Below are 26,828 nucleotides of genomic sequence, written 5' to 3' on the forward strand. Positions count from 1 at the left end.
GGCCACCCTTCCCAGCCTCTCTCCTGCCCTGGCGCCTTCCCTTTTATTGCTCTTGTTCAAGCGAGTCCAGGAGGGTGGCTGCTCATCCTTGTGGGCCCGAAAGCCCTGCCAGTGTTCTCTGGGGAATACTCGTGTCCCACTGTGTCCCTGTAGCCTCTGCTGGTGCAGTTGAGTCTAGAGGAGGGGAGGCCTGGGCTGTGTGTGCTCTGCTGTTCTCGCCAGCCCTCTCTCCTGGGCCTGTTGGCCAGATGTCTTACAGTCTGCAGAGCTGAACGCTGTTGCTGGGACTCCTTGTCTCCTGGTTTTGCCCGGCCTGTCCAGAGCTGCTGCCAGCCAGCTGTGAAGGAGAAGAGGCCAGCCATTCTTTTCTCCCAGGCCCAGCAAAGGGGGAAGGAAATAGCACGTATCGAGTGATCGCTGTGTTCAGGAGCTCCGTCTCTGTGCTGCCTCATCTAATCCCACAGTAGCTTTAATACAGTGGTGCCCACTTACTGATAAGGAAGCTGAGGCTTACCAAGGCTAGCAATGGGAGAGGCTGCACACTGCACCCTGTTCAGTTCCAATCTTCGTGTGGCTGTTTCCGTGCGCACAGGGTACAGTGCTGTACCCGCAGAATGCAGTGAGGTGGTAAGAATTAGGGCGTCACTGGACTGATTGGTAGGGGAGATATTTGGGGCAGAGGAGGGCAGGAAAGATCCCTCTGTGCCTCCCTCCCCATTACACTTAACGGGGCTACCAGAAGCCCAGTTTTGAGCTTCGGTCTAGGGCTTTCAGGGCCGTTCACACATGCGTGGAAGGCGATGATGAGGCTTAATTTAGGTCTTCCAGATGTCTCCTCTCTCAAATGTGCCCCAAGCACTACCGCCCTAAGAAATGCTCTGGAGACCAGAGACTAGGGGTTAGGTGGGATCTTGGGTCTTCTTGACTGTTGGGTTTGACCCTAAGGCCTATCATTCCTGTTGGCTTGGCCCAGGTCCCAGAGTGCCTGGTTGGTGTGTACTTGGGGCTTAGGCTGAATGTTCTGCGGGTGCCTGGCATGGCATGCCAAAGGCCTCTGGGTGTATTTCAGGAACAATAAAGAATAAATCAACAGAGGAGAAAAGGGCCTACAGCAGCTGCCCAGAGACTGGAGAAATGCAGGGAATGCGCCAGCCTTTGGCAGAGGTCCTGAATCTCGGCCGGGCCTGAGGGAGAGCCCGGTGCTTACAGGGTGCTTGGTGTAAGAGATGGGCAGCTCTCTGCACCCACCCTGCAGCCCTCTAAGGGGTTCTCGGCAGCCATGCTGTGAACCCTGCTCTCCTGGCAGCCTGGTTTTGTGCTTCTTGCTCACTGGGAGGACCAGGGAACACAGTCACTTCCACACCGAGCTTGGTAACCAGATGAGTCTTGGCCCTCCATAGAGCTGATCAGACAGAGGATGGGGTGGTGGTGAAGGCTTAGGACCCCATACCCCAGACTGCCAGCTTCACCCCAGAGCTGGGAAGAGGTGAGCCAGACAGTCACTGAGGACCTGGCAGGTTTGAAGTGGTGAAGTGGTGGTTTGAATGAGAATGTCCTCCCCTGCCAAGGTCCATCTATTTGAATCTTAGTCACCAGGGAGTGGCACTGTCTGAGAAGGATTAGGAGGTGTGGCCTTACTGGAGCAGGGCTGGCCTTTTAGAGGAAGTGTTTCACTGGGGGTAGGCTTTGAGGTTTCAAAAGCCCCAGCCAGGCCCATTTTCTCTTTATTCCTACTGCCTGTGGATCTGGATGTCGGACTCTCAGCTACTAAGTACTTCAGCACCATGCCTGCCGGGCTGCCCGACATGCTGATAAGGGACCAAACCTCTGAAACTGCCAGCAAGCCCGCAATAAAATGCTTTCTCTTTTAAGAGTTGCCTTGGTCATGGTGTCTCATCATAGCAACAGAACAGTGACTTAAGACAGGTGCACCATGCGAGGGCATCCACATGCCAGCCCATGGGTCTACTCAGGTCGTAATCTGTAGGTCCTTGGGACAAGTGACCATGGGTTCACAGTCAGGTTACATCTGATCAGTCATGAACTGGGTTTCCGGTGTGATCTTGGAATGTAGGCTTACTAATCTCCCTCTCCCTTGTTTAGCATGTACCACGAACAGCTTTCATTCAAAAATGAAAGTTCTCAGAAGAACCCCATGCAGACATGTGATTGCCTGCTGCTCGGTGTCCTGGGTACTGGGGGCCATAGGTGCTCAGAGAACTAAAGCTTGGAACTGAATGGACTCACATTTCGGGGCATCAGGGGAAGGGATAAGAAGAACTTGAACCTTTTGGGCATTTGGGGTATCTGGTGGCCTGGGGAGAGCAGGCTTTATTTGGAGGACACTCGTGGTTGTAGCCCTGGAGAATATGGGAAGCATGTGGCTTCTAGAAAACACACAGATCCTTCCATAGGATTCTTGGGTGTGGGGATCAACTGTAGCATCCTTGGAGCTACTCACCCACTGGGTGGTTTTCAGCCAGCCACACTTCTGGAACATCAGGGTGGTCTTCACAGTCTTCAGGGAGAAGTTGTGTCTTGGAGGCTTCTCTGTTCACCTGGTGTTTCAAAACTGCTCTGTGTGGCCTCCAAACGGGAGGCGGAGCCTGGGACTCAAGTTTCCAGAAAGTTATTGAGACAGGCAGCGCTGGCTCCAGTCCTGGACTTGCCTCTGCTCCTCTGACCTTTGACCCCCTGGAACTTTTGAGGTTTATTGGTGGAAAAGAGGGAGATTAAATAGGAATTCTTAGTGCCAAGCTTGCACCGCAGCTCCTGAAGCATGGGTGTTAAAGGCACGGATAAAGCTGTATTTGTGTAGTGGCATGATTAACCTTGGCTTCAGGTTTCCTCAGTGTCTTCCCAAGAGCCGGGGCCTTCTTAAATGGAGGCATGAAGTGTCGTTTTTAAGTCCTTAATACTGGAACCCTGCTGTGCCCCTGGGAGTACGTCCTAAGACAAATTCCTTTCTCTGGATTACTGTGCTGAATGAGGAGTTAGGTTGAGTGAACGTGGACATCCCTTGATATTTGGAACCTGTTCAGCTTTCCCAGCTGGGCTCTGCTTTGCCAGTTGGCTCTGGAGAGAGACCCAAGCCATCTTGATGTGATGGGAGACCTTTACCTGACCGAAGTCCCTCTGAGCTGTAGCTTCCAGCCTACCTCTGCAGGCTCCCCCCGCCCCACTGCCTGTGTACCCTCTGGGCTCTCCTGACTTTGAGGGGCCTTTCATCAGCACCCCCAATAGGGATCTGTTTCTAGAAGATTTGGATCCTCTCTTGAAGGAGTGTGATGTACCACACCCTGGTTGAAAATGTCCCCCAGGAAGAGCATCCTTAGGATGGAGTGGGAGGGAAGGCAGAGGCCACACTGGCTTTGTAGGGTTCTCAAAAGTATTGTTCACTCACTCCTCTGGGAACTGCAGGTGTAGGGAGGTGGAAAGAGGCGGGACCTTGGAGGCAGACAGCATTTGACAGAGTCTGAGTGTCCCTCCATTGCAAGGACAGGATCCATCTTTGTATGGTTTGTAAGGATGGATTGTCATGAGCCAGGGTTTGAAAAGTGCCCCACTCCGACGAGTGTCCTGTCAATATTAGCTCCTGTCTTGGGAAGGAAGTGCATTTAGGCCACAGAGTGAGAATACCACAGGCTGTTTCTCCAGTGAAAAGCAAGGTGGCCTGTTGTGATGCAAAGGCTGCATCATCCCGAAGCTATTTAGGTTTTTTTCTTTTTCTAAAGGTGGTCTTACTATGTAACTGGCTGGCCTAGAACTCACAGAAATCCCCCTGCCTCTGTGTCCTGAGTACTGAGATTAAAAGGATTAAAGGTGTGTGCCACCACACCTGGCTTTCTGCAAGCTATTTCAATTGGGGTCAGAATCAGTGTGTCCCGTGTGAAGGAACGGGCAAGAAGATACTTGCGGGCTTGCAAATGTTCAAGATCTGCCATGCGTGGAGAACGTGGTGGGGAGGAAGTGGCCATCGTAAGCTAGGAGAGTATGAACAGGTCTTTGAACCTTGGTTTTCTGGAAATTTCTCAAATTTATTATTTGCTTTTGAATTTTAGCTCATTTTGATCAAAGAACATATTTTGTATAATTTCAGTCCTTTTAAATTTATTAAGATTTCTTTGATTGTGCTGAGCAATGGTGGTGCACTCGGGAGGTAGAGGCAGGTGGATTTCTGCAAGTTCAAGGCCAGCCTGGTCTACAGAGAGAGTTAAAAGGACAGACAGGGCTGTTACACAGAGAAACCCTGTCTTGAATCCCCTCCCCCAACCAAAAAAAAAAGACAAAAAAAACCCCCAAAACTTAGTTGCTTTCTGGCCCGACCTAGCGAATGTGCTCTGAAGAGACTATATGGTGTTGTGGGCGGGTGTTGCACAGGTGGTAGAATTTAGATAGAATTGCTTTGTCTTGTCCAAGCTTTCTTTTTCTTGTTGTTGAGACCGGGTTTAAGGATTCTCATCGTTATCCCAGCACTTGAGAAGCTGAGCCAGAAGGATTACATCAAGTTCTAGACTAGTTTGGGCTAGAGTAAAACCTTGTCTCAAAAAAAAAAAAAAGTGGACTATTGACGTCTTTGATGGTAGCAGTTGAACTGACTGTTTCCTTCAATTCTGACAGTGTTGGCTTTATGTTTCTTTTGTTTTTTATTAGGTGCATTTATGTTTATGACTGTGATAGTTTCTTGATGGACCATCATTGTTACCATGACAAAATGTTTTGCTTTCTCTTTAATTTTTGTCTAAAGATCAGTTTTGCCTAAACATTGTCCAGTCCTTCCAGTTCTCCTTTGGATACTGTTTGCATGGTATTTTTTTTGTTCTTTTATCCTTTATATATTTATTTGGTGTGTTTGTGCGTTTTGCGAATGTATTATGTTCGTGTGTATGCAGGAGTGTGGGGTTTTGTGTGTCTGTGTATGTGTGAGCATTCATGCATGCACGCTTGCTAGATGTATGTCACGGTCAGATGTCTTCCTCAGTCGTTCTCCCTTATTTTTGAGCTAGTCTCACTGATCCTCTGTCTCCTCCTGGGCTGACAGGCGTGTGCTGCTGTGTTTGGCTTTGTGTGTGGGTGCTGGGGATCTGAGCTCAGGTCCTCACACTTACAGCAAGCACTTTATTGACTTGTCCATCTTTCTGGCTCCTCCCTTTTCTTTCCTTTCCTTTTTCTTGGGGTGGGGTTGAGACAGAGCCTTACAGTATAGCCTTCGATAGCCTGGAACTGCCTCTGCAGACCAGGCTGGCCTCGAACTCATAGAGATCCTCCTGCCTCTGCCTGCTGTCTCTTTCCCTTTCTTTATTTTCCATGTATTTAAGTCTTGCAACAGGAAGAGTATCTTGTAAGCCATATGTCACTGGATCACCTTTAAGAAATTCTGCCAACCACTGCCTTTTGTTGTTGTTGTTTGTTTTTTAAATTGGAGCATTTTATACATTGACATTTTAAATAGTTGTTGATTGCTGTTTCATTTTTATGTCTTGTTCTGTTCTTTTCCCAATACTTCCTTCTTTTCTGTTACATTTGGTTGAATATTCCATTCCTGGCCTATAAAATGAAAAAAGCCGGGCGGTGGTGGCGCATGCCTTTAATCCCAGCACTCGGGAGGCAGAGGCAGGCGGATCTCTGTGAGTTCAAGACCAGCCTGGTCTACAAGAGCTAGTTCCAGGACAGGCTCCAAAACCACAGAGAAACCCTGTCTCGAAAAACAAACAAACAAAAAAGTTAAATGAGATGCTGCCCACACCTTAAGAGCGCCATAACCATGGGCGCCCAGGTGGACCATGGGCTCCGTGAGAGTCAAAGTCATCCCTAGGGTTTGCTACGCTAAGTCAGCCCTGGGCTCTTTGGGACCCTGGTGTCTTCTACACAGAATACTACTCTGGCAGTGATGGTCCCTAGGAAATGTCACCACAGGTCCTGACTCGCTGGCACTGTTTAGGCTCTTCACGAAGAATTACGGATTTACCTCCTGTTTTCCCTCTTCCCTCTTTCAAACCCAGGGTGGGTTTGAGAATCACGGCAGGCTACAGATGACTACAGAGCCGAATGAGGAGCGGCTACATGATTTGGAGTCCGCAGGCTGGTTTCTCACCAGTGAATTGTGGGGTGGGCTGCTCTTAGGCCTCAGTGGGGAAATAGTGTCTTTACAAGTAAGCAGCGCTTGCTTACCTTGGGCACACAGGTGGTCCTGTCTTGTGGGTCTGATGCTTGTTCCGTGGGTCTTTCTTTGCTTCCTGTCCTCCTCATGCTCTGTCTGAAGTCCCCAGATGCAGGAACCGGGGAATGGAGATTATTGAACCAGGTACCTAGTTCCCTGGCAAGCCGTCCACTACCTTCTCCATCCGCTTCTAACCCCTTGAAGCACTGTGGAGTAGTCATGGAACAGCAAGATGATCAGTAGGGGCGGCGACCGTGTGCGCTAGAGACAGATTTCAGCAGAGCTAACAGTTGAGAGCAAAGGGGGAGCTTTAGCAGAGGTTCAAAGAGGGAACGCCCTGAGGGTCACTGTCCCTTGCGTTCACCCCAGCCCTCCCTCTCCCCTGTATTATAGTTGTTATGCGTCTCTGTGTCTTTCTCTGCCCACTTCACTAGACGCTCCACAGGGTAGAAAACCATGCCTTGTCTCCTGTGTCTCCCGAGAGCCTGGCACGCAGCCAGTGCCATCGAATGCCTGTTGAATGGATGAAGGGGCCCAGGCAGACCTGCACAGCTGCGGCAGGGTGTGTGCGCTGGGGGAAGAGGCAGGGCAGGCAGTGTTAAGCAAGGCCCCTGTGACTGGCCTCCTCTGTATCTTGGCTCAGGGCCGAGGTTGGCACCGGGGCACTCAGGCAACTCCAGAGAGCCCTGCCCTAGACCTACGGGGGAGTCAGACCTTTCCAGAAGGGAAGGACTAGAGCAGACAGACTGGTGGTGTGACCATCACGGGGCATAGAGTGTTTGAGGGCACAGACTAGAGGCCCCCACCCGAGGACAGCTGTCATTCTGTCTCTGGAGTTGAGGGTGTGTGTGCACGTGTGACCGTGAGGCTAGAGGTCAAGGTTAGTGTCCTCCACATTTGACCTGATTTTTGAGTGAGATATCTTATTGAACTAGGAGCTTGACATTGACTAGACCGGCTTCCCGGTATGTCCTAGAAGTCTTCCTGTCTCCAGCTCCCAATGCTGGGATTATGGGCGCCCTGTCAGTGACTAGCTTCTGATAAGGGCACTGGGGATGCAAGTGGAGATATTCCTACTTGAGTGGCAAGCACTTCATGGAACCACTCTGTCTTTTCTTACAGAGTGTGTCACTGCCACCGTCACCCCTGGCTTCTGGTCCTTGTTCTTTGAGGAGAGTTTTATAGACAAGGTGGTGACCCTTGTCTAGTAGGCACGCAGCCAGTCACTTCCTCACTGGAGGTTGTGCTGAGTGTGGATGCTTGGTTCTCTGCTTGGCCCCAATAGCCCTTCTCTCTGCACGAGTTTCCTCCCATAAAAGGAAACTGGTCATCCTGGTCCCCCAACGGACAGCTTGCTGGTGTTTGTGGGGTAATGGGAGAGGGAGACAGTTAAGATGTCTTATCAGGTTGAGGATTCCCCGCTCACACTTAAGAGCTGTTGACTTTTTTTTTTTCTGTCAAAGCTCATACTGTATTCAGCTTGAACCTTGGCCAAGTTTCTGAGCCTGGCCAACTTCATAACTGAGACCCTGGGGACTCCCCCCCACCCCACCACACCCCCAGCCTGTCGACCTAGGTTCTGCATCTCTGAGCTGAAGTTTAGTCTGGGGAAAAGGTGACCCAGGGGCTCTGGATGAGGAATAGGCCTGCCACAGCCGTCCTGCCTGCTCTGCTCTCCCTGGTCCCTGTGGCCGGCAGGTCAGCACCTTCCGATCAAAGCCTCTTTACTCACCGTCATGCAACCCCCTGAGAACAGAGCTTCTGTGTCCAGTGGGCTGGAGAAATTGCCTCTCTGGCCTGACTGTGAACTCCTTGTTGCCCTGGAGTGGGGAACAAATGGCAATTTGATGGCTACTTTGCATCTAGAGGGAAGGTTTATCCAAGACCTCACAACTCTGACTGGCCCCAAGATGGCATTTCCAGAACACTTACCGAGTCTGGCTGTAGCCAGAGACCTCAGTTATCTGAGAAGAGCCATTCAGAGAGTGAACCTGGGCTAGGAGGCCAGCTAGACCATGCTGGACCCCTTGGCATGGAGCTTTTAATGTTTTAGACAGATCTGGTGTCTTGAGACCCAGTCCAACCATGTCAGGACATGAGGTAAACAGACTTAAAGGCTCGTGTTCCTGGCCATGGCCCAGGCAGGGGTGAGCAGCCTCAGGGGCAGGCGAGCTGGTACTTTTCCAGGTGACTCGAGTGTAGAACGGAGCCGTGAATGATGGTGCAGGAGCAGATGACTCATGGGCTGCCACTGGAGGTGGACTTGTGTCAGCTTTGTTGGAGAGGACACGGGCTCTGTGTGTCTTGTTGGGAGAGCTAACGTGGATCCTTTGTAATCGCCTCAGCAGTCTGGGGAGCTCTGTTATCTATCAGGGAGATAAAACAGGCCTCGGAACTAGGCAGGACCCCAGTCTGGACACCTGGCTGTGAGCCCTTTTGCTTGGTTAAGTTCTAAAGTGTAAATCTTGGGAACAGTCTTGAATGAACTCCCCACTAGGCAGGTCCGGATTGAGTGTCAAGGCACAGGGGTCTGCACCAGAGACGAGGAGGAAGCAGGCAAATAGGTGTGTGGTGGAGTCAGGCGATGGGATGAGCTCCCTGTGTGGTCCCTCTCCCGGCCTTGGGGTTAGAGAGCTTCTCAGAGGAAGCAGTGGCTAAAGGATCGTGTCAGTGTGAAGGGTGGAAATGCAGGGATGCAGCCTCTCACAATGGGAAAGCTGGTTGATGAGACCTGATCATATCCTTCATGCATGAAGTGCTAGGAGAGACGGCAGGAGCCAGAGTCTGGGGACTTTTTCGGCAGGGTAGGTAGCTCAGACTTTGCCCCAAGGCAACCTCTTCAGCGCTCAGAAATAAGACTTGCGTGGAGGTTAGGGTCTTGTAGTACCACCCTGTTGCTGTTTATTCTTGGGTGGGAGACCCCAGGCCATATTCCCTTGCTTTCTTGAGCTGGGCTTGCAGGACTGGGGTGGCAGCTCATATTCATAATGTCAGTACTCAGGTGGCTAAGGTAGGAGGGTCTAGAGTTCAAAGCTAGCCTGAGCTTCCTAGTGAGCTCAAAAAAAATAAATCGTTTGCTCTCTAAGGGCTAGGAGGGCTTTCTAGCTGGTTCTTGCCTTCATTTCAGAGTTGACCCCTGTGACCCTGGACCAAGCCGGGCACTTCCTCCCTGGTCTCTGTGACTCACGGCAGTCTTGTGTGTCAGATGAACAAATCGAATGGTCCAGGTGGCTGATGAGTGGCCCAATCCCCTCTCAGTGGCCGTAACTGGTCCCTCTCCCCTGCATTGAAGGGCCCAATAGATTCTCCTGGATGGGCCAGTCACAGCTGGGCATGTAGGTGGGCTACTATGCTACCTGAGGCGCTGCTCTCCCTTTCGAGTAGAGTGACCATTAGCACAGAGCACCCCAAGGACTTCCAGAACTTTCTCATGTGTGTGAAACCCACACATAGGTTCAGCACAGCTTTCTTTTTCTTGGTGCACTCCCCCCTCCCCTTCTGTAGACAGTGCTTTTCACCATAGAGCTTTCTGAGAGCCTCCCTGGGCCCAGGCCCCTGACAATGCTTTGTGTTCAGCATAGGCAGACCTGTGGCGCTCTGGCCAGAGATTGGTGGCAGCAGAGAAAGCTTCTAGAGGAAGGGACCACGGAAGGGAGCATGACAGTTGCAGAGACTGACAAAGTGGTTGCAATGTCTGGGCCTCTTGTTGGCTGCGGGTTTCCTCCTTCTGTGTTCTTGCAACCGTTGTCAGAGGCCCTGCAGCTGGTCCCAGGGGTGACCTGCCAGCCGGGGTTCCTGCTCACACCCTCTTTTTGAACCTTGGGGATTTGGCCCATTGACTGGCAACTTTTGGAGGAGGTGGCTTCCTTCTTCCTCACTGTGAGGAAGGTCAGGCTGACCTACACCTGAAGGGCTAAGGAAACGAGGGCGTGACAGGAAAAACAGAGGAAGTGGCTCAGGCCTGTTAGAGCTGAGAGGGTGGGAGGTGCCTGGGTACTCTAAGAGCTGAAAGCCCCACAACAGCAACCAAGACTGAACCAGGGCCAGGGGTGCCTGTGTGAGAGGGCCAGTGTGTGGCCAGTACAGGCGTCATGACTCTTGTAGCTTCTCTTAAGATTGAGGGTCTCAGCTGGCTGGTGATGGTGCACGGCTTTAATCCCAGCACTCGGGAGGCAGAGGCAGGCGGATCTCAGTGAGTTCAAGGCCAGCCTGGTCTACAAAGCGAGTTCTAGGACAGCCAGGACTGTGACACAGAGAAACCCCGTCTCAGAAAACAAACAAACCAACAAATAAAAAGATTGAGGGTCTCGGTTATGTTTGAGGAGAGTGTAAGAGGGGTTACCTGCCGTAGCTCACATAGGAATAGACAAACACTCCCCGGAGCTAGAGAAGAGGCTGTCTGTATCCAGCAAGCCCTTGCCCTGGGCCCAAGGAAAGGTGAGCATACAGGGCCCAAGATCAGAGCGGTGTGTGTTGAGGACTTCATCTGGAGTCTGACATGCCTGGCTTCAAGTCCTGGTGACGTAATCATGTGTGACCATAGGCAAATTACCTTTTTCCTGTAAGCCTTACCAGCTTACCTACAAAATGGGGGTTAAAATATCTATGCTTGATAACAGGAATCTTAAAAAATACAAAGTACTTTGGACCCTCCTGGCATAGGCAGGACACATTATTACTGTTCAGGCTGCCCAGGTGGCCCTTCCTACTTCCCCATAGGCCCCTCTTCTCCTCGGCCTGTGTCTGTGGCCCTCTTGCAGGGCAGAAAGGGCCTCGCGGTAGAGATCTCTGCAGCAAGAAGCTTATGGGGGTGATTCTGTCTTTCCCCAAACCAGCCTCTCCCCTAGTTTGTCCCTGTCTCTCCTGTTGTGGTTTGCCGAATGGTGGGTTCTGCCTAGTGTGCAGGGTAGGAAGCAGGACAGAGCTGATCTCACCTTCTGACTTACATCTCCCCTGCTCCCCCTCAGACTCGTGGGCAAGAGCAACCAAACCCTGGAGCTCCCTCCCCCTCCCCCTCCCAACCCTGCACCAGGCTCTGAATAGCCATTCCCCTGCCTAGGCCCCCTCTGCGTGGGCACCCATGTGGGCCTCCCCCTTTTCAGGCCCCCAAAGCCCATGCTGTGGCTCCCACAAATGAATGTGAACCTCCCTGAGCTTGCAGCCCCCTAGAGGCACGTGGCCTGCTGGGCTTCCCTCTGACCTGTCTCCACTGTCTCTCTCTCCCCCCTCTCTTCCTCTACAGACACACAGGGGCTCGGGTCTCCCTCAGAGAGGTGGAACTCCTCAGTCCCACCCTTCAGCTTCATGGAGGCCCCAGGGGGATTTTCCCTCTCTGGCTGGCTTTTGGTTCTCTGCTGTGAATTGGTCTGGCTGCTCAAGAAAGGGGGTTAAAAAAGCAATAGAGTTTTCTTCAAAAACCTTGTTACTCTGGTTAGCTCTGAGTTCTTGTCCAAATTTTCCCCTTCCTGCTGTGGCTAGGGTGCCTCAGAGCCCTCTCTGTCCCTCCTTCCCTGAAATTTATAAGCAAATGAAAACAAAAGAGGCGTCCAGGCTAGGGGCTCGCACTGTCTTCGGGGCTCAGGAGCCGAGGAAGGAAATGGAGGAGGAAGTTACTCCCCTTCTGGGTGCTGGGTGAAAGTGAAAGAGCGAGAGGGGGGCCTCCAGTGAGTCAGGCAGCCAAGCTGGCTGGCAGGCCGGTCCGGGAGCCGGGAGCCTGGGCTGCGGCGGAAACGTGCAGAGTCGCGATAGCGCCGCGTGTCTGGGAGGGGAACCGGGGAGGTGCAGGCATGGCTTCTTGTGGGCAGGACTTGTGACGCCCGGTCTGTTCCCTGCTGGTTTTCTGGGAACTGCCCCACCTGCTAACGTGGTGTCTGTTGCTTTCAGAGCTTCTGGGGATCTGCAGATTCTCCTTTGCCTGCCTCTAGCCCTCCTGAGAGACCCAAGGCCAGAGCCTTGGGGAAAGAAGTGGGCTGCTGTACTTCCCACTCCTACCCATTTCCCAGGGAGAAAACAAACAAAGAAACGAACACAATTTTTTTCTGAAGAAAGAACAAAAAATTATCTAGCAAGCGGCTATGCATGTTGTAAAATATAGGCCTGGATTCTGTTCTGTAGCAATGTCCATATACCAATCATCTTGAACATCAAGTTAGAGGACTTGGGGGAGTCTGGTCTGGCTCATGTGTCTAACATGTGCTTAACATATAGGAAGCTCCCATCCCAGCAACCCCATCCCTAAAACTATGGTAAAGCAGGAAAGCTGAGCACTTTTCATCATGGGACATGTTGGGGGCCTAAGTTCTGCAACTCTGAACCCTTTCTTAGTTCAATTCAGCTTTAGCCAGCCACTCTTGAGCAGTGGAGGGGAAGGAGGTGGCAGCCGCCCTGCAGCTGCTGCTGGCTGACCAGCCACTAGACTAAATTGGGCCTCCATCCAGCCAGGGTTGCAAAACAGGTTCTGTGCTAGTTTGAGAAAGACTCTGGCAGCCAGAGCCCCACCCAGCAGCTCTTCCCAGGGGTGGGGCCTCACCTACATGCCTCAGCATAAAAGGCTACAGGCCTAACTCTGTCTGGGTCCTGGGCTTTGCAACAGCCTGGTATAGCTACAAAGGATGGGTGGCCATACTGGGAATAAATAGTCCCTGTCCCCCTAACTTCCTTTGTCTTCAAGTGGAGTGTTGGAGGTGGTGGTGGCCTGTGGGTCAGGGGCTTTTGTGTAGACAGATGTGTAAGGAGGACCAGACCCGGCCTGTCCGGTGCCTGAACCAGGTTTAATAGGACAAGGGTCTTTTTCTGTTTTCCCTTTTCTCGGTTTGCCTTCGGGCTTGGACTGCAGGGCAGCTCCCCTTGGCCCCTCAGCATGTCTGTTTTTACAGGGCACAAATTACACACTCAAATGCCGCATGCATGGAGCCTAGCCAGAAGGTGGGACAAGGGAGAGCGACGGTACACCTGAGGAGACAGCTGTTCCTGCTGCCTTCCCGGCAGCTTCCCCCTGGTTCCTGGCCCCCGTGTGACCTGGGGCAGGGGGACACTGGTGCTGATCTCCAAGGATCCTGTGGCTGATGGCTCTCATCCCTTTTTCCTCCTCAGGCTCCAGGATCTGGTGCAGCAACATGATTGGGGACGTGTAGCCGAGCCCAAGAACCGCTCCAGAAGAGGAAGGACCTGCGGACATTACTTGGCTCCTGTGTTTTCCTCTGCCCCTCTTCTGCCCTCACTGGCTACCGGCCTGGGACTGTGGCCAGTCTTCCAGCAGGACCTTCTCCCGAGGGATGGGCTGCTGCTGAAGGACGTCTCTGCCAGGGCTTTGTTGGCCACACCATGAACCTCCAGGCCCAGCCCAAGGCTCAGAATAAGCGCAAGCGTTGCCCTTTTGGGGACCAGGACCCAGCTTCCAAGGAACAGCCACCACCCCTGAAGGCTCCACCACAGTCCCTCAGAGCGAAGGAGGAACAACAGTTCGAGACGCACGAAGGCCCAGCGGGGGTTGCCTCCACCACCCAGCCTGTGGAGCTGCCTCCTTCCAACAACCTGGCTCTGCTGAACTCTGTGGTCTATGGATCTGAGCGAACCACAGCGGCCATGTTGTCCCAGCAAGCTCAAGTAGGCTCAGTGAAGTGGCCCAACTCTGTGATGGCCCCGGGGCGGGGCCTGGAGCGCGCAGGAGGTGGAGGCATTAGTGACAGTGGCTGGCAGCAACAACCGGGCCAGCCTCCACCCCACGCCGCATGGAACCACCTGTCCCTCTACAGTGGGCCCAAAGGGAGCCCTCATCCAGGCGTAGGGGTCTCCCCCTACTATAACCACCCCGAGGCACTGAAGGGGAACAAACCTGGGGGTCCACAGCTGGATCACTATGGAAATGCAGTGCAGCCCATGGTGCCCCAGAAGATGCAGCTGGACGTGGGGAGGCCCCAGGCACCCTTGAACTCTTTCCATGCAGCCAAGAAACCCCCAAACCAGACACTGCCCTTGCAACCCTTCCAGCTGGCATTTGGCCACCAGATGAACCGCCAGGTCTTCCGACAGGGCCCGCAACCCTCTAACCCCACCACCTCCTTCCCGCCTCAGAAGCAGCAGCAGCAGCAGCAGCAGCAGCCGGCAGCCCTGCCCCAGATGCAGCTGTTTGAGAACTATTACTCCATGCATCAGCCGCCTTCCCAGCAACCCCAGGACTTTGGCCTAGCACCGGGTGGGCCACTGGGACAGACCCACCTGGCTCACCACAGCATGGCCCCCTACCCCTTTCCTCACAATCCAGATATGAACCCCGAACTACGCAAGGCCCTCCTGCAGGACTCCGCCCCACAGCCTGTGCTACCTCAGCCCCAGATGGCCTTCCCACGGCGCTCCCGCCGTCTCTCCAAGGAGGGGATTCTGCCTTCCAACTCCCTCGACGGAGGAGCTGGCACCCAACCTGGGCAGGAGCCCACAGGCAATCTGTTTCTACATCACTGGCCTCTTCAGCAGCCACCACCGGGCTCCCTGGGGCAGCCCCATTCTGAAGCCCTGGGATTCTCATTAGAACTAAGGGAGTCTCAGCTACTGGCCGATGGGGAGAGACTGGCACCCAACGGTCGGGAGCGGGAGGCTCCTGCCGTGGGTAATGAGGAGGTCATGAGGGCGGGGGGCCTAGGAGACTGCGGACAGATGCTGCGAGGTGGGGTGATCCACAGCACAAGACGGAGGCGCAGGGCGTCCCAGGAGGCTAATTTGCTGACACTGGCCCAGAAGGCGGTGGAGCTGGCCTCACTGCAGGTGAGAATGAGGGCTGCACCTGGCATCCCATCAGGCAGGGCTGGGGTGGAGTGGGAAATAAACGATGCTAGACTTATTGGGCAGTTTTCTCAGCTATTTAAAGGAAGTGAAAGTTCCGCATCCCGAAAACCTCTGCAGGAGGCACCCGAACAACCTGCAGGGATGCTGAGCGTTCTACACAGGGAGGTTGGTGGACAGGAAAGTCCTTGTTGGCTTCTTCACGTGAAATGAGGATTGGCAGTAGGGGGTGCCGAGAGCCAGTATTCTAAGTTTCAAGAGTGTGCAGATGGTTACAGAGATGGTGCATGTCAAAGTCATTAAATGGGACCTAAAGTAGGTTTGCTTGGTTGGCTGTAAATCACGCTGCAGTAAAGGTCATTTTTTTAAAGGGAGGAAAACCAAACAGAATTTGAGCACTTGTGTTAACTTGGGGTTTCAGTTTTATTTTCTACTTGCTCAAATGTAACTTCTCATCAAACACAACAGCAAGGGTAGATCTCCTGTCCCAGGTTCCTGTAAAGAAGTTGAGCCAGTTAGGAACTTGCAGGATGGTGTAGTCTGCATAGACACCTCGTATTTGACCAGTATTTACTCTTTTCTTCCTTAGAAGTTGCAGCTAATGTTGTCTTTAGGTCCAGGTAGACACATAGGAGGCTGCAGAGTTTTAGGGCCTTCCCTCCGGTCAGGTAGCCATGAGAAAAGAGCTTCAGAGACCTCCCTTTAGCTTGCCACAGCAAGGCCCTTTCTTGTGTGTCGCACCCTGTACGCTGGATGCTAAGCAGCTGAAGCTGTTTGTGGGCTGAAGTGACCCCTTGGAATCACCTGCTTCAGGCCAGGGTGGCACAGCCAGGCAGAAGGGGGGCGTGGAGAGTATCTGAAATGTCGAGGAAGAGGGGTGGTCCAGAAATGCCAGGTTGTCAAAGACCAGGGAGTGGGTGGTAGCGTTGCTGAAATGAATGGGCATGGGAGTCAAATGGGGTCTCATCTTCTGAACCTCATTGCCTCCCACTAATCTAATCTCCCTCTTCTCCAGGATGCCAACGGCTCAGAGGAGAAGCGGAAAAGTGTGCTGGCCTCCACTGCCAAGTGTGGGGTGGAGTTTTCTGAGCCTGCCTTAGCTGCCAAGCGAGCTCGAGAGGAGAGTGGAATGGTGCCCCTCATCATCCCGGTGTCGGTCCCTGTGCGGACGGTGGGTCCAGCTGAGGTGGCCCAAGTGGGAAGTGGTGATGAGGACGGGAAGGGTCTTGAACAGTACCCCCCTGAGCACAAGCCATCGGTCATCGTTACCCGCAGGCGGTCCACCCGAGTTCCCGGGACGGATGCTCCAGCTCAGGTATCCTCCCCAGTGCCCGGAGCTTCTAGCTACAAAGACTCCAAGGGAAGCAGTAGATGCTTCGAGTATCCGGGGAGATACTATTTTTCTTTATTTTATGTCTGTTTATCACATGCATGCAATATCCAGGAGAACTGTAGTTGTGGACAGTAGGAGCCACCATGTGGGTACCTGGAGTGCAATGCTGGTCCTCTGGAAGAGCATCCAAGGGCTCTTAACCACGAATCCATCTTTCCAGTTGTCAGGGAGATACTATTTTTCTTTTCCAAATCAAACTGTACTAAGGAACACAGAGGGCATGAGACCGTTTCATACCTGAAATTGTGATCACTGCAGAGAATCTAGGATGTGAATCTTTTTGTTGTTGGCTCCTCGAGAAGGCCCTGAGCTAGCTCCTGAGGTGCAGAGTGTTTGCTTGTTCTGTTCCGTTCTGAGCTGAGCACCTTGGAGCCTCCCACTAAGACTGCAGTCGTCTTTGGTCTTTTCTGTCCTTGTGCGTTCTGATAGGCTGTTCTGAGTGTGTACATGTTCAGACCTGGATGAGAGTGTGAGAAGTTTCTCTTCATCTTTCTCATCGTTTGGTGTTTAGCATGTCTTTGATGAGTGTTGGCAGCACGTATCTTTCTATCCTTCCGCTTTCATCTTCTCTGTGTCCTTCAGAAATATTTTCAAGTCATATACAATCGCGGTTTGCCATTTTCTAGCCTAACAACCTTTTTAATAAGAACATCAATACAACTTCTATTCTTCTGTTCACTTACTAATAAAAATTGTGTGCATGGTCTGCAATATGATGCTTTATATATGTGTGTGTGTGTGTGTAGTCAATGTGTATGTATGTAGTCAATATGTGTGTGTATGTATGTAGTAGTAGACCTGCTAAACCAAGCTAATTAGCATAATTATTAACTAACGTCTTTATTTTTTTGTGGTGGGAGCATGTAGGATCTGGTCTCTTAGCAGTGTTTCTGAGTGAAATACGGTGAGTGTGAAAGCCGTTGAGGTACAGTAGGCCTCTGAAACTGTTCCTTTAATCCTCTTCCCAGGCCTCACTCCTGCTCTAGCCCTTGACAGCAGCCATTCTACTGTCTGCATGGAGCTCTACTTTTCTAGACTCCACTGATAGAATCTCTGCTTAATGTAATTACTGATATTCCGTGGTTGAACTCTATCACCCGCTGTTAACGCTGTTTACATCATCCTGTCTTTGCCGTGATCTGCCCCCCCCCAACCCCCATGCTTTAAATTGACTGGGGTTGTCGCTCCTATCTCCCCTTTGTTAACTATGTATAATTATTTCTCTTTCAGTGGTTACTTTCGTAGGGCTTCTTATTTGGATTTCTGCATAGTGACCCAGCCACGGCTTAGACAAAGCAAAGGCTGTGCAATGCAGGCTAGCTCAGGAGCTCTTTGACCCAGCTACTCCTGATACTTCTGCTGCTGCCTCTTCTTCCCCATTTGTTGTTTATATGTGAACGGGTGTTTTGCCTGTATGTATGTCTATGTAATGTAAGGTGTATGGGCCTGATGCCCGTGGAAGCCAGAAGACAATGTCAGGTTCCCTTGGGACTGGAGTTACAGTTAATTGTGAGCCACCATGAGGGAGCTGGGAATTGAAGCTGGGTCCTCTGGAAGAGCAGCCAGTGCTCTTTCTTAACTGCTGAGCCATCTCTCCAGACCCTTAGCACTGAATATCTTGAAAATGGATAACTACCTGAGCGCTTGTGTGTTAGAGTGTGTACATGTGCACACGTGTGCGAATGTGCATGCTTGCCTGTGTGCACCTGTGATGGCCAGAGGGATGTCTTTCCCAGTTACTTTTCACCGTAGTTTCTGAGATGGGGTCTCTTACTGAACCGGGACCTTGATGCTTCAGGTAAACTGGCTGCTAGCAGGCCCCAGTGATCCTCCTGTCTCCCCCTTCCACGTCTGGGGATTACGGATGTTTGTCACTACATCTGGCTTTTTTTATGTGGGTTCTGGGGATCCAAACTCAGGTCCTCATGTTTGCGTGTCAAGCACTTTCCTTGCTGAACCATCTCCCCAGCCCTCCTGTATTTATTTTTTCTATGAAATCTTTTTTCCTTCAATATTGCTCAGTTTACATCTCCCCACCTTGGATGTCATCCTTTTTGACCCCACACCCACCCCAGATCTTGGTTCTTTAATTTTTTGTCAAGCTGTTTGTTCTGACATCTTCAGGAATGTCTTTTCTACTCAGTTCAGATTTCCTGTCTGTTTGGTTGGAGAGCTAGCCTGCATGCCTGCACGCCTGTTCTCCATAATAGGAACAAGAGGCAGGGCCTTCAGGATTATTGTGAGGTAATTAATTCAAGCTTATCAGCTCTCTAAGGTCTTGTGCTGTGGTTGGGGGAAAGTTGGTGTTAGAGCCTGGAAGTTGAGGCCTGGCAGCTTGTGTCGAGAGTGGGTAAGAAGGAGCAGCTACCTAGTCAGCACCTCCGCTTCATATGTGAAGCAACAGGTCCAGAAAAGTCCAGAGACTGTATTAATCCGACCAAACACCCAAGGCAGGCTCACAGAATGAACAGCTTTAGTTTGGCTTGTTGATCCAGAGCCGCAAAGTCCAGGGGCCTTTTCTGGTGATAATCATCTTGCAGGCAGAGTTTCGAGATAATTGCAGAGCCCCACGGAGAAAAAGATAGGGAACACATGTGTCTGTCTCTGGTCTCTGATTGCATTCTTGTGAGGCCACCCAGGAGTCAACAGCGGTGGCTCCGCTGTCATGACCGTATCTAAACCTAATCAGTCACCTCCCTGCCTCTACATACCATCTGGAATTCAGTTTCCACCTGCTTAATACTGTTGACATCAGGCTTTGAGGATTAAATCCCCATATGAGTGTGTTCTTGGGGTGCCAATTACTCTCAACCTTAGTGCTGGTGACTTGGTACAGCCTAGTGGTAGGGCACTTGCCTGACATGTGCAGGCCCCAGGTTCCTTGCCCATCTTCAGTTTGTGTTAGAGGCTGGACGTTGAGGCCTGGCAGCTTGTCTTGAGAGTGCGTAGGAAGGAGCCTGGGCACTGACCAGGTAATGGCAGAGCTGACCCTGGATTGCATCTTCTGGGTTCCTGCCTGTGAGGGTTTCCGTTAAACCAGCGGGCTCCAAGATTACCGTGAGATACTGCAGGATAGTCAGCCCAAGGCTGTCTGCTTTCTGGGGTCTCATTTTGTGTTTATCTTTTGTTTATATTTCTTTTGTATGTTTCATTGTAATATTGACATTTCCAATCATGCATAAAAACAGAGAGGGGTCCAGTGAAAGAATGCTTAATCGTGACCCCGTTTTCAGTTGCATCAAAATACAGCCAGTCTTATTTCAGCAATACTTTCATGACCCTGAATTATATTGAGGCACATTTAACACATTGTATCATCTTACCCACAAATATTTTTAGGTTATATCTGAATTCATACATACAGTCTGTTTTCCTTCCTTCCCTCCTTCCGCCCTTCCCTGTCACCCTCCTTCCTTTTTAAAATAGTCTCAGTAGCATTATCACATCTTAAAAGTCAGAAATATTCGTAACAGTTTAAGTCTCTTCCCTACAAATAGTTGGACTGGTTTTGTATGGGATTGCCTAGCACCTCGGGGAGGCATTTAGCTCCTGCTCTAATCAGTTTTCTGCTGCTGTAATAAACACACAGATCAAAAGCAACTTGAGGAGGAAAGAGTTTGTTTCATCTTAGAGTTTACAGTCCAATGTGAAGGGAAGTCAGGACAGAACTCAAGGCCGGAGCCTGGAGGCTGGAGCCTGTGCAGAGACCATGGAGGGGCGCTGCTTACTGGCTTACTCCCTCTGACTTGCTCAGCCTGCTTTCTTAAAGAACCCAGGACCACCCCATAGTGATATTTTATTTATATTTTAATAAATAAAGCTTGCCTGATGATCAGAAGGGCAAAGCTAAGCCACTAGAGGTCAGGCAGTGGTGGCATACATCTTTAATCCCAGGATTTGGGAGACAGTGGCAGGTAGATCTCTGTGAGTTCAATGCCACCCTGGGCTACACAAGATGAATGCAGAAACAAATCCAAGTGCTGGTAGCTCACATTTTAATCGCAGTCCTAGGGAGTCATACACCCTTAATCCCAGCACTAAAAGGAATATAAAATGGGAGGAGAGAAAGGCTCTGACTGCCTAGTCTGCAATCACTCAACTTTGGTAGAGGTAAGACTTCTCTAGTGGCTTGGCTGCTTTTCTGGTTTTCAGGTTGAACCCCAATATCTGACTCTGGGTTTTTATTTTTGGTGCTACACTGCCCGGCCAGGGGTGGATTGCCCACAGTAGCCTGGGCCCTTCCACATCAATTAGCAAATGCCCAATCCGTGGAGGCAGTTCCTCAGCTGAGATTCGCAGATGCCCAATCCGTGGAGGCAGTTCCTCAGCTGAGAATCTCTCTTTCTAGATATGTTTGGTTTGCTTCAAGTTGACAGCGAGCATAGGTCAACTGTGGTTTTTTCTTTTCTTTTCTTTCCTATGTAGTTAGACTGTTCCCCTAAAGGCGGAAGAATGAATGGTCTCAGTTCATCCTAATTAGTAGAAGGGAAACGAGGGCACACAGGACAGAGTAAAGGTCATGCCAGGGCCTCAGAAGCAGAGAGCCCCCTTGGCTGGCTTGGTTTATTGTGTGCCCAGAGATAGCTTAGGAGCTGTTTACCCACGACAGCTGTTTGTTTCCCCTTTGAGAGGGTTAGGCTATTTCTTGTTGGCCCTGCTTTTTATTCTGTATAGAAGCCCATAGAGCATATTTTATTTGTATTTTAATAAATAAAGCTTGCCTGACGATCAAAGAGTAAAATGGCCTCGGTGGCCAGCCTTACAGACCAGGCAGTGGTCACACACCTTTAATCCCAGTGGCCATGCTAGTTTGTCATAGAAACCAGGAGGTGGTGGTGCACGCCTTTAATCCCAGCACTAGAGAGGAATATAAGACAGGAGGAGACAGCTCTCAGGCACAGTCTCATTCTGAGATTCCTAGAGGCAGGATTGCTGTTTCAGACTGAGGTCGAGGTAAGAGCCAGTAGCTGGCTGTTTTGCTTTTCTGACCTTCAGGTTGAGCCCTGATATCTGTCTCTGGGTTTTTTTTTTTTTATTAACCATGCTACAGGTGTACCACATGGGCGAAGTGTGAGCTAGGAAGGCCAGCCCCTGACAACATGGGTGGGCTATCCTCTGACAGTAGCAGACCTAATCCAAGTTAACGTTCTGCAGGAAAAGACTCCTGTTGCATCCTGTGGGTTCCTTCCCAGCTCGGGTTCTGGCACACGGTGCAGGCTTCTATCCCATGCAGAGCCTGGCCCTTCGTTAGAACAGGAATGCTGCTCCAGCTGCAGAGGATCGATTTCCACAGATTAGCTCACAGTACTCTACAGGCTGAGCCATCCTTGTTCTGCTGCCCTCTCCAGGCTGAGGGTCTGAATGTCAGTTTAGAGGGAGAAATCCTGTGGGTGGGAGGTGGCGCTCAGTGTAGGGTGCTTGGCTCGCACACGTGGGACCCTGGATTCGGTCTCCGTTGCCACAAAGGCAAGCAGGCTTGTTCATTTCCACATGCTAACTTATTGGATCTTCACTGCTGCCAGGTCTGGTAGTGTCTCCTCCTTTTCCTCATTCACAGTGGGTTGGCATAATGGCTCAGCAGCTAAGAGCGCTTGCTGCTCTTCCTCAGACAGGAGATGGGTTTCTGGCGCTACTGGGGCAACTCGTAACCACCTGTACTTCCAGCTCCGGGGGCTCCTACTCCCTCATGAACTCCTTGGGTACCCACACACATATGGCAGACACTCACACAGACGTATGTGTACACATAAGTAAAAACAAATTCAGTCTTCTATATATGTATAAAAAAGGGAAGATGCGCACGGGCAATCCGCCATTGTAAATAGCCAGCAAGGGTGATAGATCCTGTCCGAGCAGTGTAGTGAGCATCCGGGCCCTTCCTAACTGGACTCTTTCCCTAGTGCATACATCGCAGCATTGATGGGAGCTATGGCCCGGGACCCAGATTTAGAACTGAGAATAATTTTTAGGGTTTGACAGGATCCCTCCCCGTTTCTCAGATGTGAAACAGGTGGCTCCCAAGACCTACACCGCTCTGGCCGGAATCTGCCGGGAGGAGACACTAGGCTGGGCTTTTGGGCCTTCTCCTCTTTCAGGCCGTCTGGGTGGGTACAGCGGGCAGATAATTTCAGAGATGACAGCGGCAGGCTCCAGTCAAGACTACAGGTTTCTGGGGACACACAGAAGGCTGAGCTTCTGTTTCCGTGTCTAGGCTGAAGACCCAAACGCCAAGTTGGAGGGGGAGCCTTCCATGAGGAAACCAAAGCAGCGGCCGCGGCCGGAGCCCCTCATCATCCCCACCAAGGCGGGCACTTTCATCGCGCCCCCTGTCTACTCCAACATCACCCCCTACCAGAGCCACCTGCGTTCTCCTGTCCGCCTAGCTGACCACCCCTCTGAGCGCAGCTTTGAGCTGCCCCCCTACACACCGCCCCCCATTCTCAGCCCTGTTCGGGAAGGGTCCGGCCTCTACTTCAATGCCATCATATCGACCAACAGCATCCCAGCCCCTCCTATCACGCCAAAGAGTGCCCACCGTACCCTGCTCCGTTCTAGTAAGTGACCTGGTGGCTGTGCTGGTGGGGAATGCAGGGGAAAGGCCGTGCAGTCTCTGGGTGGTTGTGCGGCTGGAGGCTGGAAGAAGAACTCTCCTGTCTCCTCCAGAGCGGGCGGGTGGTGTGAGGCATGGTTCTACTGTTTACTGTCACATGCCTTGGGCGTGTCTAACTGCCCAAACACTCAGTTTTTTCATTATTCAGCAGGGATTCGATTGGTCATGCTTGGCTGATGGTGGAGTTACCGTGATATTCATCTATTAGATCCACAAACAGCAGTTTCCTCTGGGTCAGCCTAATAGCTACCTCCCTAGGTTGTGGTAGAGATCACATAGGTTAGCATTGTTTTTATTAGGTGACTGACCTGGTCTCCTGGGCCTGTTTGAGCGGTCATTTTGGTCAAGAGCAGGCTTCACAAACAGCGAGGCCTAAAACTGACCATTTCACATTTCACGGAGAGAAGGGGTTCTTTTCCCTTGGAAAACGGAATCACCTGATCGCCCACAGTTGAGTCTCACAGGTGCAGTTAACCTCCACCCCACAGCTCACCATGGTGTGGCTCTCTGGTGCCTCCTGCTGTCTGTGGGTGGAAATTGCCCTCTGCTGACAGACATAGGCTTTGCTTCCCCGGGGAAGTTTCTCTCCCTGGCTCAGTTTGTGCTGGAAGTCACAGAAAAGAGCCAAGGAAGTGTCAGTCTGCCCACCACGTTGGGTGTAAGACCTTGAACTTGGATCCTGCAGGCTCCAGAAGCCCTTATCCAGTCTAAGGAAAGTACAGGGCAGGATCATTAGGGAATTGACAAGAAAGCTTGAGAGACAGAAAAGCTGTGGTTCCTAGCAGGGTGGGCCCTGCACCCTGTGAATGGGGCTGACCTCAGGCTCTGGCCTGCTTAGATAAGGAAAGAATTTGGGAAGTGGCTAAGTTGGAGAGAGGGAGGGGCGGGCAGGGTGCTGCGAGCGTGGAGTGGGGCTGAGCACTGGGAGGTGGAACCGCCTTGAGAGCTGAGGGTTTCAGGTTTTGTCTCACGCTGCAGAGGTTTTGTGTATTGTTTTGTTTTGAGCGAGTGAGTGCCTTGATCTAGTCCTACTTTAAGATGAACTTGAACAAGAGTGAGGCAGAAAAGTCCGGAGAGGAAATGAGAAGACAATTATAAAAGAGGACCCTCCCTTCCCATCATCCCTGCTGTGCCTCCAGCCTAAACCTCTTTGTAAACTGAAGCCTGTGGGGAATGGGGGCTTCCAGGAGCAGGAGCTGGGCTTGGTGGTCATGCAGTACCAGGCTCTTATTTAATTCAGAATTCTCATGCCCTCCCCCCCAGGAGACAAAGAAATAACCCCTTTTTGCAGATGGGAAAACTGAGTTGCCCGCATAGTTAATAAAGGCCCCGAGGTGCACCGTCATCAGGTTGCAGAGCAGGGACAGAGGATGCCTGAGTTCCAAGTGTTCTTAGTGAGTCACCATGGTGACTCTTATGCATGCAGGACAGCCGCCTAGGATGGGAGTGTTTTCCTGAAGGGGCCATTTACCGATATGTTCTTTGCCCATAGATAGTTCTGAAGTCACCCCGCCCGTCCTCTCTGTGATGGGGGAGGCCACCCCCGTGAGCATCGAACCGTAAGTGCAGCCCTGCCCCAGGCCGTGTGTGTGGGTGGCCAGGTGGGCCTAGTGTGTGGCAGGTTAGCGTTGGGAGCAGGAGGAGGGTCCCATGGGGCCTGCACAGAGACAGTCTCCTTGGGCTTCTGTATTCAGCCCTGGGCTCTGTGCTGTCTTCTGCCAGCTTTTGTGTGGAAGTTGCAGGGAGAGGAAAGGTAAGGAGCAGGTTGGCTTGAATCTGCCACTAGGGAGAGCTAGGTCGGGGCGGGTGTCCAAGAGACTCTCTGTCTGTCAGATGTGGAGTTGCTTGTCCACTCTTCAGCCTCTAAGTCCTGCCCTTCTGATCACACCAGATGCCAGATTCCCGGCACCCAGCCAAGGCCTTGTTGCATTCAGCACCTGCCAGCTGCAGTTTCTTTCACATCCTAAGGACAGAGTCAGGTTCCCTGACCTCACAAGGTGAGCCCTCACTCCTTGCCTCTCTGCCCCTGCAGACGGATCAACGTTGGTACCCGGTTCCAAGCAGAAATCCCCATGATGAGAGACCGTGCCCTGGCAGCTGCAGACCCCCATAAGGCTGACTTGGTGTGGCAGCCATGGGAGCATCTTGAGAATAGCTGGGAGAAGCAGAGGCAAGGTAAGGAGAGGTCTCCAGTGACCGGGCATGGCAGACTGGTGGGCAGATGGGCAGGCTGGGTCCCACAAGGCCCAGCACTGAACGTGATTTCCTGCTGCCCTCCCGATGCTCTGGCGAATCCAGTGGATGACCTGCTGACAGCTGCCTGTTCGAGCATTTTCCCTGGTGCTGGCACCAATCAGGAACTGGCCCTGCACTATCTGCATGAGTCTCGGGGAGACATCCTGGTAAGTAAGCCTTGTTAATTTGGGGGGGGTCCCTTAGGAAAACAGGTACTGATCCCTCCCTGTCTGCTGCCAGGACCAGGCCTAGTGGTGTAAAATTTCGTTGATTTATATTTGCTCTTCTGCGTATGTTCTGATGGGGGGTATTTTCTCTTTCTCCTCACAATCACGATTGCCCGCCCACCTTGCCTTGGCTTCCTGAGCACTCAGGTGACTTGGCATGGTGATCTGAGGTAGCTGCAAGGGTTTTATCAAGGTAGAGGGTATTGGAGTTTGGCCTAAGGGAACTTTAGTTGCAGACCCTACCTGGGTATGCAAGATTCTGCTGTTGAATCCAGTCCCGGCTTCTGGGTCAGTAGCTCCGCCTCCCCGCATTGTCACCAGGGGCATTCTCTGTCCATACTGCTTGCTTTCTGGTTGAGCATTCCTGCAGTGGTCTCGTGGCTGGAATCCTCAGCAACCCCACTTCCCCCATATGCCCTGTCTCACAGCAGTTAAGGCAAGAGTGCGTGCGTGCTTGCTCTCTCCAGAGCTTGCAGAGGTCCTTTGCATGTTGCCCAGGCCCGGGATACTTCATCCTTCACTGCGACTTGTTGCTAGCTTCCTGACAGCTCTTTCTTCCCCTCCAGGAAACACTGAATAAGCTGCTACTGAAGAAGCCAGTGCGGCCCCACAATCATCCGCTGGCAACTTATCACTACACAGGTGGGCCTGACTGGGGTGGTCCTGTGGTCCAGAACCTTAGGGGTCTCCTGCAGAGGTGGGGCCCTGCTCAGTGCTTAGTCACAGCCCTGATTGGGAGTGGGGACAGAGAGAGCCAGCCAAAAGTCAGAGCAAGGAAACTAATATGAAGGCCAAGTGGGGGCTCTCCATGACTTTATAGGGAAAGCATCAGATGGGTAGGCTGGAATCCAAGCCAAAAAAACTCCCAAGTCATAGGTAGAAAGGCCAGCAGCTAGGGAGTGCAATCAACTGATTCCATGTACCTGCAACGTGGACCTTGGAGTGCATGTCTTATTCTAGATGCTGTCCTGTAAGAGGGGCATTGATACAATCGTGTAATCCCAGTAACTACTGTTGTTCAGTCTCCTTTAGACCCACATCTCCAGGCAGAGCCCCAAAAGGTCATTCTGCCGTACAGCATCTGGAAAGACAGGTTCTAGCGTTCATTCCCGTTTGACAAGCAAGGGGAGTGAGGCTTCAGGAAGCTGGTAATGAGTGGCCAAACAGATGTGGATGACCTCCCACCTTCAGTGGGTCAGAGATGCTCACGGTACAGATGCTCGTGTTCCTCCCTGACTCACAACCTGGTACCGTCTTTGCTTTTCAGGCTCTGACCAGTGGAAGATGGCTGAGAGGAAGCTGTTCAACAAGGGCATTGCCATCTATAAGAAAGACTTCTTCCTGGTGCAGAAGCTGGTGAGCAGGGGCAAGCCGAGGGTTCTGTGGTCACTCGCCCAGTGCCCAGGTGGCAGGGTGCTTGCCTCG

At 51.8% G+C, this 26,828-nt stretch overlaps 1 protein-coding gene across 5 annotated transcripts in view; it reads left to right on the top strand.

The window, feature by feature from the left end:
• The window catches only part of Mideas (mitotic deacetylase associated SANT domain protein), a 66,951-nt gene that overhangs the window by 32,661 nt on the left and 7,462 nt on the right, over positions 1 to 26,828 (top strand). For 4 of the 5 annotated variants that reach the window (XM_075948573.1, XM_075948570.1, XM_075948576.1 and 1 more), the window contains exons 2-9: positions 13,253 to 14,920; positions 15,954 to 16,253; positions 22,543 to 22,885; positions 24,434 to 24,500; positions 24,974 to 25,116; positions 25,240 to 25,343; positions 25,970 to 26,045; positions 26,671 to 26,759. In XM_075948573.1, the coding sequence (XP_075804688.1) occupies positions 13,484 to 14,920; positions 15,954 to 16,253; positions 22,543 to 22,885; positions 24,434 to 24,500; positions 24,974 to 25,116; positions 25,240 to 25,343; positions 25,970 to 26,045; positions 26,671 to 26,759 (2,559 nt within the window). In that variant the 5' untranslated portion in view covers positions 13,253 to 13,483. The remainder of the gene's footprint in view (positions 1 to 13,252; positions 14,921 to 15,953; positions 16,254 to 22,542; positions 22,886 to 24,433; positions 24,501 to 24,973; positions 25,117 to 25,239; positions 25,344 to 25,969; positions 26,046 to 26,670; positions 26,760 to 26,828) is intronic. The other variant, XM_075948575.1, reaches the window with a different exon arrangement.

The sequence above is a fragment of the Microtus pennsylvanicus genome, chromosome 14 (assembly GCF_037038515.1).
Source record: "Microtus pennsylvanicus isolate mMicPen1 chromosome 14, mMicPen1.hap1, whole genome shotgun sequence".
Classification (NCBI taxonomy): Eukaryota; Metazoa; Chordata; class Mammalia; order Rodentia; family Cricetidae; genus Microtus; species Microtus pennsylvanicus.